Raw genomic sequence first — 20,529 nt, forward strand, 5'->3', positions numbered from 1 at the left:
CTGAGTCCGTTTCTTAAACCATTAGCAGATCATGCAACACAGGCTTCTTATTACCCTTTAGGTCTCTAGATAGTGTGATCTTTTTAAGGGCCTTCGCCTTTCTAATTTTGTCCCTACATGCTTATGTTTGTTTATATTCATCCTTCATAATTTGACCTAGTTTCCACTTTAGGGAGTCTACCTCCTGTCTGAGGATCCTTTCATGAGTTGGATCCCTGAAGAGGGACAGGGAAGGGGGTTTTGTGGGAAGAATGAAAGGAAATTCTGCTGTGTAGCCTTGGCAACTCCAGGGGAGTCCCATCAAAATGGTCTCTTGGCAGGAGGCTGGGATTGGGAAGAGGACAACGATGAGGCAGTTTGTCTGCTGTGCTGCACCCTCTAGTACAGGGGTGGGCAAACTACAGCGTGGGGACCACATCCGGCCCTTCAGATGTTTTAATCTGGCCCTCGAGCTCCAGCTGGGGAGCAAGGTCCAGGGCTTGCCCGGCTCCAGCCATGAAGCAGGGTCAGCAGCTTGCCCTGTTCTGTTCATGCCAGGGCTCCACGCGGCTCCCGGAAGCAGAGGCACATCCCCTCTCGGGCTCCTACAGGTAGGGGCAGCCAGGGGGCTCCACACCCTTCCCCTGCCCCAAGCGATGCCCCCACAGCTCCCACTGGCTGGGAATGAAGGCCAATTGGAGCTGCAGAGACGGTGCCTGTGGACGGTGCAGTGCGCAGAGCCGCTTGGCCATGCCTACACATAGGAGCTGGAGTGTGGTAAGTGTGGGGGAGATATGCTGCTGCTTCCAGGAGCTAACTGAGGTAAGTACCGCCCAGAATTTGCACCCCAACCCCCTGCCCTGATCCCCCTTCCACCCTCGAAACCTCTCGGTCCCACCCTCCAAGCCTGGAGCACCCTCCTGCACCCCCAACCCCTCATACACAGCCCCACCCCAGACCCTGCACCCCAGCCGGGGCCCTCACACCTCACCCCACACCCCAAACCCCAATTTTATGAGCATTCATGGCCCGCCATACAATTTACATACCCAGATGTGGCCCTCGAGCCAAAACATTTGCTCACCACTGCTCTAGTTCCTCCTGAGAGGCTCATATGACAGTAAAAAGGCTGACATTCTGATAGTAAAAAGGCTCAGGAGCAGAATGCTGCTTATAAGGAGATGGTTTGGAGTACTTCCTCCAATAGGCTGGAGTATAAATATCCAAGGAATGCAGAGATTGCACATGAGTCCTTAAGGGGTACAGACTCATCAATTTTTCTTCCATGAAAATTGGTGCCCTCAGAGGGGAGGTCCTCCACAGTATCTTGAACCTCCTTGGGATACCCAGAGGAGCAATGCTATGAAGCCCGCCTCATGACAACCGCAGTTGACCTGGCGTGTGAAGTAGTGTCACAAGTGTTAATTGAAGCTTGAAGGGATGACCTAGCTGTCAATTTACCTTTGTCGATGATGGCCTGAAATTGTTATTTGAGTTCCTGTGGAAGTTTTTTGATGAATGCAGACAATGTGCTGTAGTTAGAGTCATACTTAGAAATCAATATATGATATTTACAATGCAAAACTGAAGACTGGGAGAGGAAGAACGCTTTATTTCATCTAATCATTTGGTGTATTTTTCAGAGGGAACAGACCTAGGCTGGTGCAGTCTGTTACATTCAGTGATGGTCTGAACCATCAAAGAATCTGGGGCATGGTGTGAACACAAATATTCTGCCCCCTTACTTTTTCCTCTTTTTTTTTTTTGGGGGGGGGGGAAGAATGGGGTCACAAATAGCTAGGGTATGCCAGGCCATCCTGGCTGGCTCCAGCATAGCTTTCCTCATTGGTCCTGAGCACAGTAGTGTGCCCTGCTGGAGTGCAAGAGTGCCCAGGAGACTCTGGAATCCCTGCTGGGGCTAACTGCATGCCTTGGAGAGGCAAAGGAGTTGCTGTCTCAACTTCTAGCTCACCAGATAAGTAAAAATATTCAATTCTGCCAGCTGAGCCATTGGTACAGTATCCCTTGCAATACAGTAATGGCATATGGTGCACTGATGATGTGGATATCTCCCCTAGAGACTACCAGTTCCAGGATTATCCGCGACTCCAGGTCAGAGTACAGATCCAGGCTGTAGTAAAAGATAATATACCAGGATCTAACAGTGGGGGACATGAAGGGCTTCTACCCCTTGATGAAGCAGACAGTGCCAGTTTAGGTTGGGTGGTGAATGTTGGTACCACCAAAACCTCCTTCCTCCTGCTGTGGCGCGGTATCTTTGGTGCAGCAGGCAATCGCTCCTCTCTCTCTCTATCGGTTTTGGGGCACTCTTGGACCTCAGTGCTGGTGGTTGGGATCCATGCACCCCATGAATTCCTGACACATCCACAATGGGACACAGAGTCTTATTAGATTTGGAAAGAAGAGGGGATGCAGTCCTCTTCATAGAGGCCTCAGGAGGGGATTTCTCCCACTTCTTATGAGGGTATTTGTCCTTACCCTCCTCCCATTTCAGGTTAAAGTATTTGGGCCTGGTTTCTGATGGTTCAGAGTTATGGAAGATCCAGGAGGAGGGGTGCTACTAAGTACATCTGGCCAGCATACACGGGAAGCAGATGACCCAGGTTTGGACTGCGCTCTCAACGACTGCTCCATCAGGTGTCTTTAGAACTGGAATTTTCAGTATTGCTGGGTTCAGGGTGGAAAAGAATTACAAATATTGCATATGGAGGGAATGTGGGATTCTCCAAGCCAATACACAAATAAGTCGTGGGGAATCACTCATCAGGAAGACAGGGGGCAGACCATGGAAGACTTGAACTGGGGATCTTAGACATACTAAGCATGGGAGAATGGAAGGGGAAACTCTGGGATTTCAAAATGTTAACTAACTACTAAAACTATCCAGAAGGTAGAACTATTTACAGAAAAACCTGATTTGAAGCAGTAATTATAGTGAAGCTGCCAACACTTCAGGGTTCTCTCTCAGGTCATGAAATGTAGAAAGGAATTGGAAAGGTAGACAGTCTGTGTCTACCTTTATGCCCTTGGTTTGGCACAACGAGGCGGCACAGGCATGGACCAACGAATGCCGCTAGTGAAAAATCTTCCAGTTTAGGAGCATGGAGAGCGTGCACACCCACAGTGGAATACTCACAGGGACGAAGAATTAAAATATCCCTCAGCACCTTTTTTGAAAGGCCAGAAGAGAATCTCAGGGTCCACTCCAAAATGCCCTACGTAAAGCAGACTCTAAAGTTCATGGCTGTGAACAGCTATAAGTGAGCTGTAGCTCACGAAAGCGTATGCTCTAATAAATTGGTTAGTCTCTAAGGTGCCACAAGTCCTCCTTTTCTTTTTGCGAATACAGACTAACACGGCTGTTACTCTGAAACCTTTCAAAATCATTGCCATGTTTGCTAAGACTTTCCACAATCAGTATCTAACTCAGTTTGCTTTGTAAAGCACACATAGGAAAGTTACTATTTCATATTAATACATGTAAGTATTCTAATTGTTTTTAGATTTTCAAAAAGCACACAGCATGCAGTGCTATTTTATACTTTTTTTTACCTCATTTTTGATGAAATCAGCACTCATTCCAGTTTCTTTATCTTCAGAGGAGGGCAATATAACTGATTCCTCAGGAACAATTTGTGACCAACGCCCAGCCAGTGAAGTATTTTTAGGAGAGGATATATTTTCGCATTCTGTGCTCTCCCACAGAAAGACACATGCAGTAGGAGTAATGAGTAGCACCTTGTTCCCATCTCCTGAGACATACAGGTACAATCTCATGGAGCACTCTGGAAAAATAACGTGTCAGAAAAGTGACGGTTTTTCCACTGTCCACAGATGTGCATGAAGAGATTTTACTAAAAAAAGGTATGAGTACTAACTGAAATCAAACCAGTTTTTAAAAAAATATTTTAAAGAACATTTAGTGAGTTTCATACAAGGAAGACACACACGAACAGCAAGCAGTGTTAAACGTAACAGGGCATGGGTCTCTCTCCCTCCATGGTCCACTTCACACAAGAGAGGTGATGGCTAGGAGCCAAAAACCCTAGGTTGGTGCCCTCAAAGAACCTAAAACTGTGACAATATGTACCAAGTGTAACTCTAGTGTATGTGAGGCATAAGTAAGAGTGGTGGTATAATTGAAACAATCTTTGTTGTTGAAGTAAGCCTCCAAAGACAAAGGAGGCAGCATACATTACATCTCAGTGTAAACTGCAGACACAAAAAGCTTCACAGTAGCATCAATCCATACAGTAATGTCCTGTGTAAACATGGGGCAAGAGAAAAACCTGTTTTAAAATTTCTTTTGGAATTGCTTTATCATGATTGGGCTACATTTGAGAGTCTTCATCTTGATTAGCGTAATCTCGTCTTCACCCTTCTCCCTTCACTTATCACCCCTTCCAAAATCCATGCAACACACAGCTTTTAAGTCTACTTTGCCTCAAGTGACCATGTAAACCCGTCCACTGGCTACCCTCTTCTCCACCATCACAATGTCAACCTTATAGTGACGGTTCTAAAGACTCTAAATTTCCATCTTCATAACTGTGGGTCCCTCCATTCTGCCACTGATGGCAGACCTGATGTCCCATATATCTGCTTCCTCTATGACCATCTCTGCATTAACCTTCATGCCATAAGAACAGAATAATGGCTATAGTGAGTCAGACCAATTGCTATCTAGCACTGTATTGTGTTTTCCAATGTGCAGTACTTTGCATTTATCGACACTGAATTTCATCTGCCATTTTGTTGCCCAGTCATCCAGTTTAGTGAGATCCCTTTTAACTCTTTGCATGCAGCTTTGGACTTCATTATCTTGAGTAATTTTGTATCATCTGCTTTGCCACCTTACTGTTCACCCCTTTTTCCAGACTTTTTATTAATATGTTGAACAGCACTGCTCCCGATACAGATCCTTGCGGGATTACCTCATTATTTACCACTCTCCACTGTGAAAACTGGCCATATATTCTTATACGTTGTTTCTTATCTTTTAACCAGTTACTAGTCCACGAAAAAAAACTTTCCTTCTTATCTCATGATGCCTTACTTTGCCTAAGAACCTTTGGTGAGGAACCTTATCAAAGGCTTTCTGAAAGTCCAAATACACTATATCACCTTTGTCCATGTTTGTTGATCTCCTCAAAGAATTCTAACAGATTGGTGAGGCATGATTTCCCTTTATAAAAGCCAGGTTGACTCTTTCCCAACGAATCAGGTTCATCTATGCATCTGATAATTCTGTTCTTTACTACAGTTTCAACCAATTTGCCTGGTGCTGAAGTTAGGCTTACCAGTCTGCGAATTAGCAGGATCGCCTTAGGAGTCTTTTTGAAAAATCAGAGTTACATTAGCTATTCACCAGTCATTTGGTACAGAGGTTGATTTAAGTAATAAGTTAAGCACAGTTGTTAGTCTGGCAATTTCATATTTGAGTTCCTTCAGAACTCTTGGGTGATCACCTGGTCCTGGTGACTTATTACTGTTTAATTTATCTGTTTCTTCCAAAACCTCCTCTACCAACACCTCAGTCTGGAACCTTCATCATCTGCAGTGAAGACAGAAAAATAATTCATTTAGCTTCTCTACAACAGCCCTGTCTTCCTTCAGTGATCCTTTTGCACCTCAATTGCCCACTGGCCTAGTTGATTGTTTTGCAGGCTGCTTGCTTCTGATGTACTTAAAAAAAAAAAAAAAAAAAGGATGTTAGTTTGTGTGTCTTTTGCTAGTTGATCTTCAAATTCTCTTTTGGCCTGCCTAATTATACTTTTACACTTGATTTGCCAGAGTTTATGCAAACTTTTGTCCTTGGTAGGATTTGACTTCTAATTTTTAAAGGATGCCTTTTTGCCTCTAAGCACCTCTTTTACTCTGTTTAGCCATGGTGGCATTTTTTTTTTTTTTTTTAATTAGGAATATACATTGAATTTGAGCTTCTATTATGGTGATTTTAAAAAGTTTCTGTGCAGCTTGCAGGCATGTCACCCTTATGACTGTTCCTTTTAATTTCCATTTAACTAGCTTCCTCATTTTTGTGTAGTTCCCCTTTTGAAGTTAAATGCTATTGTGGTAGGCTTCTTTGGCATTTATCCCCCTACAAAAATGTTAAAATTTAATTGTGCTATGGTCACTATTACCAAGTGGATCAGTTATATTTACCTGTTGGACCAGATCCTGTGTGCCACTTAGAACTAAATCAAGAACTGTCCCTCCCCTTACGCGAGACTAGCTGCTCCAAGAAGCTATCATTAACGGTGTTTAGAAATTTTCTCTCTGCATCCCATCCTGAGGTGACATATTCCCAGTCAATACAGGGATAGTTGAAATCCCTCATTACTGGGTTTTCTGTTTTTGTAGCCTCTCTAATCTCCTTACCATTTCACAATAGCCATCACCATCCTGATAAGGTGACTGGTTGTATGTTCCTACTGCTATACTCTTATTATTCAAGCATGGAATTTCTGTCCATAGAGATTTTGTGATACTGTTTAAGTCATTTAAGTTTTTTTCACTATTTTTGACTCTATGCTTTCTTTCACATATTATGCCATGCCCCAGCCAGTGTGACCTACTCTGTCATTCCTATATATTTTGTATTCTGATATTACTATGTCCATTAATTACCATCCTTCCATCAAATTTTTAAGATGCCAATTATATCAATATCCTCATTTAATACCAGGCATTCAAGTTCACCCATCTTTATATTTAGACTTCTTGGATTTGTACACAAGCACTATAAAATTTGTCAATATTTAGTTGTCTACCTTCATGTGAAGGTAATTGAATGGTACTGTTTTTCCTTTGACTGTTTCTCTTCAGCTCTTACTTGTAACTTTATAGTAAAGAGGAGAGGATAGAAGATGATAGAGTAGCCCCTTTAAGAAATCTTTCCCTAAGGGATGTGTCTTTCATAACCATGTGTTCCTCCACACCTGTCAGCTTTCCACCAACCCTTAGTTTAAAAACTCCGCTACAACCTTTTTAATTTTACATGCCACCCCCAATGCATGGAATGCCCTACCTGAACTGGTTTCTCACTATTTAAATTCCTCCTGAAGACCCACTTTTATGAGGACTAAGTCCTCTACTTCCCTATTTCACTTATCTCATGAATGAACTGCTCCTTTATATGGAAAGACAGGCCTGAATGCTGGGAGAGAGATGTAAGGATACGAGAATTGAAGCTAAAAACTGGGATGTGGGGAAGAGGAGGTTGAACTGTGTACAGAGAATTTAATGTGTTTAACTTTTAAAAAACAACAATGCATTCTGTCAATTTTCTGCTTGATCATCTTGCCTGAATGATAGCACCCAAAATGTGGTAGGAGCTTTCCAAATACTGAGGAAACTATCAAAATCAAAGTCAACAACTTTATTCGTAAATGTTATACAAAAATGAACCCTAATGACACCAAGAAATCTTTAGTTTTAATTGAAGAAAGAATATTTCCCTCTCTCTTTTGCCTTTAAAGGAGAGAACTGGCTGCGAGACATGGGAGTGGCTGCTACAGAGAGGTGAAGAGAAGAACTTTGAGATCTAGATCTCTTTGGAAAAGATGTTGCATTTTGTTAAAGAGCTGTTGGCTCAGGAACAGAAGTATCTGTGTAACTAAGCCAACTTCAGCAACATTGAGTCTTGTCTGATCCCTGTTGTGAAGAGGCAGGGACAGCCAGAAAGCTGCTCCTGATGCAGGCAGAAAAAGAGAGATAGCAGCCCCATCTCAGACTAAGATATGCCATCTGTCAAAGATCCTGTTGTCAGCAGAAGAGAGATACTGCACTGGCAGATCCCTTAGGCATATTGGCACAACATTACTGCTGGGAAGTGGAACCCCTTCCTCGTGGCCATCCATAGGATGGGGATGAATGGGGAAGATTCCAAAGGGGCATTTCACGGTGACAGGAGATCAAGTGGTGGGTTCAGTGGAAGCACAGATGTCTCCCTTACTACCTTACCTTGACCTTTACCATTACCCCCATGGTTGCCTCTGAGTTCACCCACAATTCCTCAAAATGGGCATTTTTCTTCAAGTTCACCCTTCAGGATGCAGTCCCCTGGAAACACTTATTACATTTGTCATGGTTACAGGGCTAGAGGCAACTCTGTCCCCTCTTCTGGTCTCACTGAATGCACAACCCCAGATGTTAAGGCTCATGTCTTCACCTCTCCTAGGGTGGAATCCCACAATTCATCCACTCTTAAATCAGGCCTTGGGCTGTGTATCAACCTTCATTATTCAGCCAGTCTCCCCTTCTGGAGCATGTGACCAGTGGTTAACACAGGTGACTAGACAGCTCTCTCAAACCAAAGTGTTGTTTAATTTTAACAGCAGGAACAAAGCACTTTAAAACATTAAAGGATCTATATGCACATCTATCTTACCTTCATCCCCACCATCCAACCATCAAAAAAAAAAAAATTATTCTGTTTAAGACAGAATCTTAAGAGTTTGGAAATCCAAAATGTAATTAACATTTCTGTTAATAAAAAATTAAGGTTTGCTAAGGGTTAGCTTGGCATACCCAAAATACTAATTAGATTTACAACTCTCTTCTGCCAAATAAAAGTTAGTCATTATTTATTAAATAAAATTTAATCATTAAGAGGAAGATCTTTCTTGTCAACATTTGTTTTCTACTTTCAATTGTAATAAAAAAGACAAACTGGAGAGTCCTACCTTGTGCTGCTGTAACCACCTTACTAGTTTCTTCAACTGCTGGTACAATTTTCAGATAGTCCTGGTCTTTATTCCAAAGAAATAGTTCTCCTGTTGTAAGTATTCCTGCCAACCAAGCACCTGTTTTCATAGGGGAAAGACTTATTAAATTGTTTTACTATAAAGTATTTAAAATTATCTTCCCCCATTTTGTCCCCAATCCTTCAAGTGTCTCTGAACTAGCAGATCCTGTGCTTGTGTGGAGACAGCTACAGTATCAGAGCCTTTTACAGTATTGTATGTTTCCAAATTGTTGCAATCTTAAATGAAAACAAAAATTTGAATTGGAACTTGAGAAAATACTTAACCATTTCTTGATGTTGCTAAGACGACAACATTTTTCAACAGTGATTGAAGTCGAGGAATTTTCTTCTTTGTCTTTCCTGATAACAGGTTAATTTCACTTATACATTTATCACCTAAAAGATAAATAGCTTCTTTTTCCTATTAAAAGGAAAAAGGAATATTTCAGTTTTCAAAAATACTTATTTTCTATTTTTGCCTGAAAATTGATGCAGATATAGATAACAGTGTTAAGACCAGAAAAGGTGGGGGGGGGGGAACTATTAAGTAAATACAAAAGGCTAAACTGAAATTCACAGTTAAGCATTCAAAAATCATGTAGTGCTGAAACTGAAACTTTAACTCTGCCTTTTTGCACATATCCATTACAATACAGGGCCAAATTCAGCACTCACTCATGCCAGGGTTGAATTTGGCCCATCATTTTTAATTAGCCTGATCCCACAATCCTTATTCCCACTTACCCAAATAAGACTATGTGCCTAGAAAATGCAGGATTAGGCCCTAAAGATCTGATCCTATGTTTCTGAATTCAATGGGAGTTTTGCTATATCGCTCAATCGAAGAAGAATTAGGCCCTAAATGATTACATACTATCTCTCAAATTTCAGAGTAGCAGCTGTGTTAGTCTGTATTTGCAAAAAGAAAAGGAGTACTTGTGGCACCTTAGAGACTAACCAATTTATCTGAGCATAAGCTTTCGTGAGCTACAGCTCACTTCAAATGAAAGAAAGAAAAATTCTACTATGTTAGATAACATTTGAACATATGTGTAAAAACTGTATTGTAATGTATATATGCAAGAAAGGAGAGCTAATGCTATATATTTAATTTTGCGTACAGCATTTCCTGGCTACTAAATGCTTAACCATGCAATATTGATACTGCTTTAACTTAGTTTTTTACATAATTTCTTAAGTTGTTTTAAAAGAAAAGGATACAGTAAACTTGTGCCCATCAAAAAAAGTCATTAATATACTGCGTATTTGTTGTGCAGGTGCTAGCTGGCTAAAAGGCAATAGTGTCTGTCACTATAGCAGGTTAAGTATACATTCCCATATCTGTGCACGTATATACTCTTATAAATGTATAACTAAAGAAATCTTTAAAGTAAAATAAGCAGCTTCCACTCCTGGCTCCAGGCCCTTGCTATCCCCCATAGCACATTATTACAAAAACGTCAGATACTGAACATAGGTCAGAATAGTTGAGTTCTGCTATGTTTGTCCCATGGGAGGAATAAAATCTCAAACACTGTATATTTTTCAGTGCATATAACCAAACACCACTAATAGGAATTAAAAAAATTGTTAACTCTTGTGAAGCATACAGCTATCAAAAGATGTTCTCCATCAGGTATTGTGAGCAATACTGAAACTTTGGAATGAAGTCAAAATGGCAGCAATAAATCCAGTGATTTGTCTTGGTGCTTCCTAACTTAATAACCAGTATGGCACTTCTAAACCATTCCCTGAGTTTTCTGTAAACTGAGTTGCTAAATAACTGCCACAATCAAAACTATGTTTAATGTACAGTTAGGTTTAAATAAAAATCTACAGACACTCACCTGTCCCAGCCAGGAGATTTGAGGCCAAGGTTTCCTATGTTTGATACATGTAGAGATTAAAACGTCTAACTTAATCTCCATGCTTATTCACACTCCCAGTAATCACAACAGTTTAAAAAAGACTAGAGGGTTGTCTGCAAACATACCTGTAAAAGATTGAAAAAAAATGTTGGTTTTCATTTTAGTTTTTGAAAGATATAAATTCAGAACACAATTTCTAATTTCCACATACTACATAAAACACAAACATAATTCCCAAGCATTTTTATTATCAAAATAAACTTGAATTGTGGATTATTTGCATTTGTGAAATACATTTTAACTTTTGGGCCCATTTTATAGTATTAACATGCAACATGGTTTTTGGTTGACAAAGTATATAATCAATGTAGGCTAAATATGCTTAGCTAAACCTTGGCTGTTCTAGCCCTATGTTTAAATACCAAGCAACATTAGTACGTTTCAGCACAGAACTCATCTGAACCAAAATTACCATGATAGTACAATAGGATTGCTTAAACTCTATGACATTTTATGGTTCCACATAATACACATTGAACTGAAGTAACCTAAGTAATGTAAAGAAACGAACGCAGCACATGTAAGTAAAGGTGGAAGCTGTGAAGAAAGGCACATAGATAGGTAAACAATATCAAGATAAGCAACAGCACTGTATAAAACTAAACATCATAGGAGTGAATCCAAACAACTCAATCATAGATGTCTGCTTCTCGGTACAAATGCACCTCTAGCACAGTTAATTATTAACAGGACCCTACCAAATTCAAGGTCCATTTTGGTCAATTTCCCAGTCATAGGATTTTTTAAATAGTCAATTTCACAGTTTTAGATGTTTACACATGAAATTTCACAGTCTTGTAACCATCGGGGTCCTGACCAAAAGGGGATCAGGGAATTGCCACCCTTACTTCTGTGTTGCTGGTCACAGGGGTACTGCCTTCAGAGCCGGGCAGCCAGAGAGCAGTGACTGCTGGCTAGCCACCAAGCTCTAAAGCCAGCGCCAGCAGCAGCACAGAAGTGAGGGTCGCAGGGTCTGGGCGGGGGGGAGGGTGTTTACCATACCTGCAGGCTTTCCCAACAGCCTCCCGCCTGGGTCAGGACCTGCAGCCTCCCACTTAGGTTGGGAGTGTCCTGGCCAGCAGCAGTGCAGCTTCCTGCAGCTGAGGGAGGTTCCAAGAAGTGGGTCTGACAGAGCTCTGGGAGAAGCCCCTGCAAGGGAAGAGCAAGTCCCGTCCCTCCCCAGCCTGAGCCGGGACTAGCAGATGGTACCCAGCTCATGGTAGGAATCCCTGGCTAGGGCACCCCCACCCCAGTCAGATTTCATGGGGGAAATCAAATTTCATGGTCTGTGACATTTTTCACAGCCATGAATTTGGTAGGTCCCTAATTATTCATCTAGCAAAGTATCCAGAGTGAGGCACACCACATTCCACAATGTAGCCCCACCTTTAATACAGTGACATGACCCTCTGAAACAACATATCCCACTATATAATGCTTTGATCTGTATTACCAAGGGAGCTGCTCAGATGAAGTATTACATGCAGAAGCCTATCTTTCTATAGGCTTCTCACATCAAGACAATATATGTCTGTGTGGGGCCAGATCTCCAATCAATAATTAGTTGTATCTTTATCCCCCTCTAATAGCTACAGCTAATGGAGTTATTCTTCTAGCTCAAGCAGTACAGAATTATGGTTTGAGCACTAAAGGCCCCAAAATCAAACTCTGAGAATGATTCAAATGGAGAATTCAAATGATTCAAAAATCTGAGAATGATCCATTAAAACAGTGGCACATCAATATGGGGCTTGAACTCCAACAGAACTCAGAAGCCTTGGATGAGCATCTTCAGACAAGGGAAATATGTAACTCACACCAACAGAGCGCAAGTCTTTGTTGATAGTTTAACATAAGAGGATAAGTGTTCACTACAGTTGACAGCTAGCTGAATCAGTACTGGATATAGTTTCAAACAATATACTGGATGCTGGGACCCTGTCTCTTTATTCTGTCATATTGAACGTGTGTTTGTATGCTTTGAGATGTCGCACACTGGGACCTATTGTGTGCTGATATACTAAAGGCAGGAGAGAAAAATACAGTTCAAGATAACACACTATATACCAGAACACATCAAGCAAGGGCCTCCTCCGTTCAAGACAGCACATCACACCATAATACTCAGGGTCTCTGCACCGCTACGTTGATACAAAAATTATTGTGTAAGGTTCTTTGGCCTCTGTTACATAGGTCATACTAGATGATCAGCATGGTCCTTTCTTGCTTTAAAAATCTATGCACTGAAGGGCATGCACATGACTTAAATCAAGGTGGTGTAGAATATATATGAAAGTAAAGAATTAGAGTTAGTTTAAGTTTGGTTAGGAAATATAAGTATTTTAAAGGAAGGCATTCAGAATAATGAGCTATAAGCCCAGAAGGAATGAAGTAGGGAGGATGCCTGGTTCAAAGAGTAACTAATGACAAAGGGAAGTTTCTAAAAGAAGACCTATGACCAATAGGGGTGACTGCAGATGGTTTTAAATAAGACAAAGACTCTGTCTTGAAGCAGCCAACATGGACTTTCCCACCCCACATATCAGTGTTACCTCACAATTGGGACATACGCAACAGAAAAACTGTTGGTCTGCAAGAAGGATGGGAGGAGTTAAGAGGAAAGACCTTGGTGAAAAAGGAGATGGTAAATTTTATCTGGATTAAGACCAGAAATAAAGGCTAACTGCCCAAATTGGTATTTAGCTTGTTATTAATTGGAAATGTCTTCATTTATTTGTTGATGGGTACAAAAAAGAATGAATTTAGAGTTCTTTGCCAGACTCTATCTGATCATGCTTGAGCATACCAGGATGAAACAGTTTGGCTAGGTTCAGCCTATTTGTAATATATTAATCACATGCTTATGAATATTTTGTTACTGTATTGCAGTGATGGCCAAACTTTTCCTGTCATGCTCCCCCTTACGATTAATGGAATCTGTCCATGCCCCCTGCCCGCATAGTTGACTCAGCAAAGAAGCTTGGGCTGAAGGCAGAGCTGGGGGCAGAACTGGAGATGGGGAATGAGCTGGGGTTAAACATAGAGCTGGCCTAGGGGCAGAGAGGGAATGAAGGCAAAAATGGGCTGGAGGCAGGGAAGAGGTGTCGCTGGGGCCAGAGCTGGGCTGGTCACAGAGCCGGGGTGAAGTGGAGCTGGGGCTGGGCTAAGGGCAGAGCTGGGCTGGTTAGTGCTCCCTCCCCGCCCTCCATGGGGTCTGGCCCAGGCCCTGCCGTGCACGCCCCACCCCAAAGGGGGCATGCCCCACAGTTTGTGAACTACTGTGGTACTGGATATGGTAACTGCTCAGCCTTTAGGATTTTAAAGCTATTGTATAAAATACCATTTGGCCTTTGGATTTAAAGGAATGTATGCTTAAATTAATGTTTGATGGTCTCCAATATTAATATTCATAATTCTAATTATTAATAATTCCAACAAATGGTGAATTATGTGCTAAGTCCCATTACCACAATACTCTCATACTAAAGGCAGAAGAGGATGCACTGTTCAAGGTAGCACCCCACATACTACATCAAGGATAAGGGCATGACACAAACTGGGTCAAGATACCTTCGCATTGGTGCAGATCACACCTACCTCCATGTTGAAGTAGAGAAAGGGGTATGTTATATGCCAGGCCCTGTTGCCTCAACCTCAAAAGTACTGGGGGAAAGGATCTGTCGCATGCTGGCACTGTTACCTCCGTGCTGATGGGGGTGCTGAATATGAGGGGACGCAAGGTCCCGTCCCTCCCTGCACGGAGGACCCCTCACCCCGGGCCCCTCACCCAGCTCAAACGCCTCGCGACGTGCCTCAGAGACGCGGGCGCAGCGCGCGGAGACGTCCTGTGGTCCCGGAGCGGTAACGGTCGCGGGGCCCCTGGGGCGGGCTGTCCGGGCCCTGGGAGCACAGAGCGAGCCGGCCCCCCTCGGCCCATGTCCCCACCGCGGCCCGTCACCACGGAACGAGCAGAGGCTGCCCGCCCCACACTCACCGCGCTTCTGCCCCGCACAGCGGCTGCCCTACGGGCCGGCTTCAGCGGCGGCCGCCCAATTGCCGGCCGCGTCCAGAGCGAGAGCTGAGTGGACTGGAGTGCGCAGCTGCGGGCGCGCGAGGCGGGGAATGAGCAACGGGGGAGAGGCTCCGTCCGAACCCCTCCTTTGGCTTTGGCGCGCGTTGGGTCCCGTCAGAGCAGCCCGGCCGAGGCTGCTGCCCACCGCAACCCGAAGCTGGATGCGCTCCCTCAGGGGGCTGTGCTGAGAAATCGGGGCCCGCCGAGGACTAGTACGAGCGGCTCATGTCCGCGGGAGCAGGCACGGAGCGTAGCGCTGACCACGCCCCAGCGTCCTTCCCCTCAGCTGAACGTTAAACAGCCATCTAAACAGACGCGCCGCACAACTGCTAGCTCATCAAATACAAACCTTGCAGCAACCCCTCCCCTGCTTTTCATCGATTGACATTGGCTGGTGCAGAGCTGCTGGAACAATGCATACCGTGGGGGGTGTTGAGAGCTATTATATTGAACAAAACTGTAAACCATGGATAAGATGGAAACTACTTCAAATCAGGAGGTTCTGCTGCACCCCGAGCACCTCTAATTCCAGCATCGATGGGCTGGTGTATTTGCAACAGCAGACTTGTTTTACCCTAGCCTGTCTGCAAGCGTTTTGGTTTGAGTCTGAAGGAGAAGGTTTGAAAGAAAAAACATTCAACCAGTTGTTTTCATGTTTTGGTTACAAGCTATATTTTTGAAGTTATAATCAATAGTATAACAGGATAATATCCAACAATGTAGAAAGCTACCCACAGTCTGCATTTTCCTTTTTGTATAATGTCTCAGCTACAGATGATTAAATATTATGACATACTATACTTTAGATAAGAGAAGGAAACTCATATGCAGCATATTGAAGTTGCAGCGAGCAAGGGATGTGAAGGGTAACAAGAAGGATTTCTACAGGTTTGTTAGCAACAAGAAGGAGATCAGGGAAAGTGTGGGACCCTTACTGAATGGGGGAGGCAATTTAGTGACAGGTGATGTGGAAAAAGCTGAAGTACTCAATGCTTTTTTTTGCCTCAGGTCTTCACAGACAAGGTCAATTCCCAGATTGCTGCAGCACAGTATAGGGAGGAGGTGAGCAGCCCTCAATAGTGAAAGAACAGATTAAAGACTATTTAGAAAAGCTGGACGTGCACAAGTCCACGGGTCTGGATCTAATGCATCCGAGGGTGCTGAGGGAATTGGCTGATATAATTGCAGAGCCACTGGCCATTATCTTTGAAAACTCGTGGCGATCGGGGGAGATTCCGAATGATTGAAAAAAGGAAAATATAGTGCCCATCTTTTTAAAAGGGAAGAAGGAGAATCTTGGGAACTACAGACCAGTCAGCCTTACCTCAGTCCCTGGAAAAATCATGGAGCAGGTCTTCAAGGAATCCATTTTGAAGCGCTTGTAGGAGAGGAAGGTGATTAGGAACAGTCAGCATGGATTCACCAAGGGCAACCTCGTCCCAACTCTTGGCCCTTTTCTTGGCATATATCCCCAGCATAGATTTTAGGGTTCCTTTGAATCTTTCAACCAGTCCATTGGTGTGAAGGTGGTAAGGGGCCATCTTAAGCTGTTTCACTCCACACGCCTTCTATAGCTCATTGAACAACTGCGACATAAAATTTGCCCCCCAATCAGACAAAATCTCCTTAGGGAAGCCCACTCTGCTGAAGATGGTGAGCAGGGCTCTTGCCACTGTTTTAATTTCTATGTTAGACAGCGCAATTGCCTCAGGATACCAAGTGGCAAAGTCTACCACCACTAAGATATTGTTCATGCTTCTGGGTCGCAGTCTGGGCCTCAATTTCTTTGTCTTTTAACTCCCAGGCTAGCTGCCTCTCTCTTTCCTTCCCCTCTTGAGCAGCTTGTTGAGCTAAACTCTGGGCTTCCGTGGCTTTTTCCCTGGCAAATTGCGCATTAATCTCCATTTGTCTTAATATCATCTGTCTTTTATGTTCATTTTCCTTCTCAATAATCTGCAACCTGTGCAGTTCTAGCTTCTTTTGAGCGTCACTTTCACTCATTTTGCTGATTTTCCTGCCTCTATTTCCCTTATGCAAAATAAGCAAACAGAAAATAACAAACCAGTAACCACTTTGTCTATTCTCTAGCCACCACACTTAAAACTCACTTAAAATCACTACCAGTGTCTCAAAGCAATCAGCTGTGCACAGATTCTGCTCGACAACGCCACTGTGATGGGTTTGGTCACAGAGACCCCCTTGGAACTGTCACCTGACGTGCTGGAATTACCTCTGAGCCCATTTTCCCTGCCAGCTTGGGCCTCCAGAACCCTGCCTTGTTGAGCCAGACACGCTAGCCTGCTGCAACACAGACCCAGGTCTGGTCCAAGCCCCCAAAACTGCAGAAATTTAACAAACAACTGCTCTGCAGGTTACCTGACTCCAGCACCGAGACACTCAGTTCCCAATGGGATCCAAACCCCCAATAAATCTGTTTTACTCTGTATAAAGCTTATACAAGGTAAACTCATAAATTTTCCACCCTCTATAATACTGATAGAGAGATATGCACAGCTGTTTGCTCCCCGAGGTATTAATCACTTACTCTGGGTTAATAATAAACAAAAGTGATTTTATTAAGTATAAAAAGTAGGATTTAAGTGGTTTCAAGTAATAACTGACAGAACAAAATAAGTTACCAAGCAAAATAAAACAAAACACACAAGTTTAAGCCTAATACATTAAGAAACTGTTTACAGGTAAATCTCACCCTCAGAGATGTTCCAATAAGCTTCTTTCACAGACTAGACTCCTTCCTAGTCTGGGCCCAATCCTTTCCCCTGGTACAGTCCTTGTTAGTTCCAGCAGGCATCTTAGGTGAAAAGCTGGGGCTGTCTCATGACTGGGACCCTCTTTGTTTTGTTCCATACCCTTTTATAGTTTTGGCACAAGGCAGGAATCTTTTGTCTTTCTGATCCCCACCCTTTCTTCTAAATGGAAAAGCACCAGGTTTAAGATGGATTCCAGTTCAGGTGACATGATCACATGTCACTATAAGATCTCCTTCTTCATTACCTAGGAGGTAGTCGACACGTACACAGGAAGGCTTGCAGGTAAACAAACCCATTCACAGTTCATTGATTCTGAAGCACCCTTAATGGCTTCCACTTAATGTGTTTACATCAGTAATAGAAGTTTATATCTTATTCTCCTAACTCAAGACCTAGAAATAATACATGTAAACAAATAGGATGAACAATTTAGTAGATTATGACCTTTGTAATGATACCTTACAAGAGATCTTTTGCATAAAGCATATTCCAGTTACTTTATATTCACAGTCAAAGCATATTTTCATAAAACATTATGGAGTGCAACATCACACTGTGAATATGGGGAAAGCAGCAGATGTGATATATCTTTACTTTAGCAAAGCTTTTGATATGTTCTCCCACAGTATTCTTCACAACAAGTTTAAAAAGTATGGATTGGATGAATGGACTATAATGTGGATAGAAAGCTGGCTATATCGTCATGTTCAAGGGGTAGTGATCAAGGGCTCGATGTCTAGTTGGCAGCTGGTATCAAGCGGAGTGCCCTAAGGGTCAGTCCTGGGGCTGGTTTTGTTCAACATCTTCATTAAATGATCTGGATGCAGGGATGGATTGCACCCCCAGCAAGTTCACAGATGACACTAACCTGTGGGGAGAGGTTGATACACTGGAGGGTAGGGATAGGGTCCAGAGTGACTTAGACAAATTGGAGGATTGGGCCAAAAGAAATCTGATGAGGTTCAACAAGGACAAGTGCAGAGTCCCGCACTTAAGACAGAAGAATCCCATGCACTGCTACAGGCTGGGGACCGACTGGCTAAGCAGCAGTTCTGCAGAAAAGGACCTGGAGATTACAGTGGATGAGAAGCTGGATATTAGTCAACAGTGTGCCCTTGTTGCCAAGAAGGCTAACGGCATATTGGGCTGCATTAGTAGGAGCATTGCCAGCAGATCGAGGGAAGTGATTATTCCCTTCTAATCAGCACTGGTGAGGCCACATCTGGAGTATTGTGTCCAGTTTTGGGCCCCCCCCCTGCAGAAAGGATGTGGACATATTAGAGAGAGTCCAGTGAAAATGATCAGGGGGCTGGGGCACATGACTTATGAGGAGAGGCTGAGGGAACTGGGCTTACTTAGTCTGCAGAAGAGAAGAATGAGGGGGGATTTAATAGCAGCCTTCAACTTTTACCTGAAGGGTGTTTCCAAAGAGAATGGATCTAGGCTGATCTCAGTGGTGGCAGATGACAGAACAAGGAACAATGGTCTCAGGTTGGAGTGGGGGAGTTTTAGGTTGGATATTAGGAACAACTATTTCACTAGGAAGGTGATGAAGCCCTGGAATGGGTTACCTAGGGAGCTGGTGGAATCTCCATCCTTAGAGGTTTTTAAGGCCCGGCTTGACAAAGCCCTGGCTAAGATGATTTAGTTGGGGTTGATATTGCTTTGAGCAGGGGATTGGACTAGATGACCTCCTGAGGTCTCTTCCAACTCTATTCTTCTATGATTCTATAAATCCTTACCCACCTCAATGGTCTCTACGATTCCATCACCCTTCTCTGGGCTTCCCTCTAGGACACATCTCCCTTTGCACCCTAGAGTGAGGCTGTGAGGTCTGTCCCTTACTCATCTGCAACCTGTTGGTAGCCAGCAATCTGGACAGTTTTCTCACCTTACACCCCCCACTCCCTTCCTGGGGAAATGCTGCCTTTAGCTACAGGATGGGAGCTGGTCTCAGCCACACCCACACCTAGAAGCATACAGTTTCCCACTGCTGCAGAGGAATTAAAGATACTCTCTCCCATTCCCTCAGCAGTTTCTGAGACTTTACCCTTCTCTGGGGTTTCAGCATGATATTCCTCCTTCCTGCAGGCAGACCCCTTGACAGCCCGAGCTACAAGGAAAAATGTCATTTTCCAGAAATAAAGCTATCGGGTTATTATCTACTGCTGCTGCAAATAAGACAGCTTCCAAACCCTCAGTTTCTATGTGCACTTTATCCAAAGGCACAAGGATTTTGTAACCTCCTATTAATAAAAACTCTGCTATCTGTCCCGGCAGTATGTCACTTTCCTGTACAACACTTCTTCTAACCATAGAAATTTCTGCCTCTGTGTATTCCTACCCAAAGTGTTCTCTGCCATTAATTTTGACAGCCTTTATGTGCTTCATGCCTGGCTGGGCAGAGGCTCCTTTTACAAACTATGTATGATAAGTTGCAATTACCTGAGATGCCTCTGTGCTCAGGGTAGCAGCATTCCCATGAGTTGCTTGCTGCCTGTTCACTCCCAGTTCAGGTCATTCATTCCTCAGGTGCTCAGTGGAATTACAGTGATAGCACCTTCTGGGGTCCTCTTTTTTTTTTTACAGAGGATTTGGGATGGGGAATAGAGGAATGGTTCTGGGGAGGTGAGTGCCCAGCATCCCATCCACCCTCCTTTTTCCCAGGGATAAAATAGGGATCCTGCTTTTCACCAGGTTTAAACCTCTGTCTGTGATTTGTTTACAATAGATGCTTGAGTTTGCTCAAATTCATCAGCTAGAGTGGCCATTTCCTCCACAGTTTTCACCTTTTTGTCCCATAAGCACTGTTTTACATCATCTTTACATATACTCAGGAAACGTTCTTGAGCAACAAGGTTACACATTCCCTCAAAGCTTGTAACACCTTTTCCCTTTACCCACTTTCCCATTAAATCTTTCGTCTGGTTTACATATGCCACATTACTCATCCCGGCACCTCTTTTAAAGCTTCTAAATTTTACTCTATATGTTTCAGGAGTAATCTGA

The 20,529-nt window shown here is 43.2% G+C and overlaps 1 protein-coding gene across 2 annotated transcripts in view; it reads right to left on the minus strand.

Annotated features, from left to right (window-relative positions):
* Positions 1 to 15,405, minus strand: part of CPLANE1 (ciliogenesis and planar polarity effector complex subunit 1) — a 180,072-nt gene extending 164,667 nt beyond the window's left edge. For both annotated transcript variants that reach the window (XM_084628687.1, XM_084628686.1), the window contains exons 1-5: positions 14,672 to 15,405; positions 10,597 to 10,742; positions 9,035 to 9,170; positions 8,688 to 8,807; positions 3,553 to 3,785 (exon numbers count right to left, since the gene is read on the minus strand). In XM_084628687.1, coding sequence (XP_084484813.1) covers positions 3,553 to 3,785; positions 8,688 to 8,807; positions 9,035 to 9,170; positions 10,597 to 10,677 — 570 coding nt within the window. In that variant the 5' untranslated portion in view covers positions 10,678 to 10,742; positions 14,672 to 15,405. The remainder of the gene's footprint in view (positions 1 to 3,552; positions 3,786 to 8,687; positions 8,808 to 9,034; positions 9,171 to 10,596; positions 10,743 to 14,671) is intronic.
* Positions 15,406 to 20,529: the final 5,124 nt, after the last annotated feature.

The sequence above is a fragment of the Lepidochelys olivacea genome (assembly GCF_965140295.1).
Source record: "Lepidochelys olivacea isolate rLepOli2 genome assembly, chromosome: 5".
NCBI classification, from domain to species: Eukaryota; Metazoa; Chordata; order Testudines; family Cheloniidae; genus Lepidochelys; species Lepidochelys olivacea.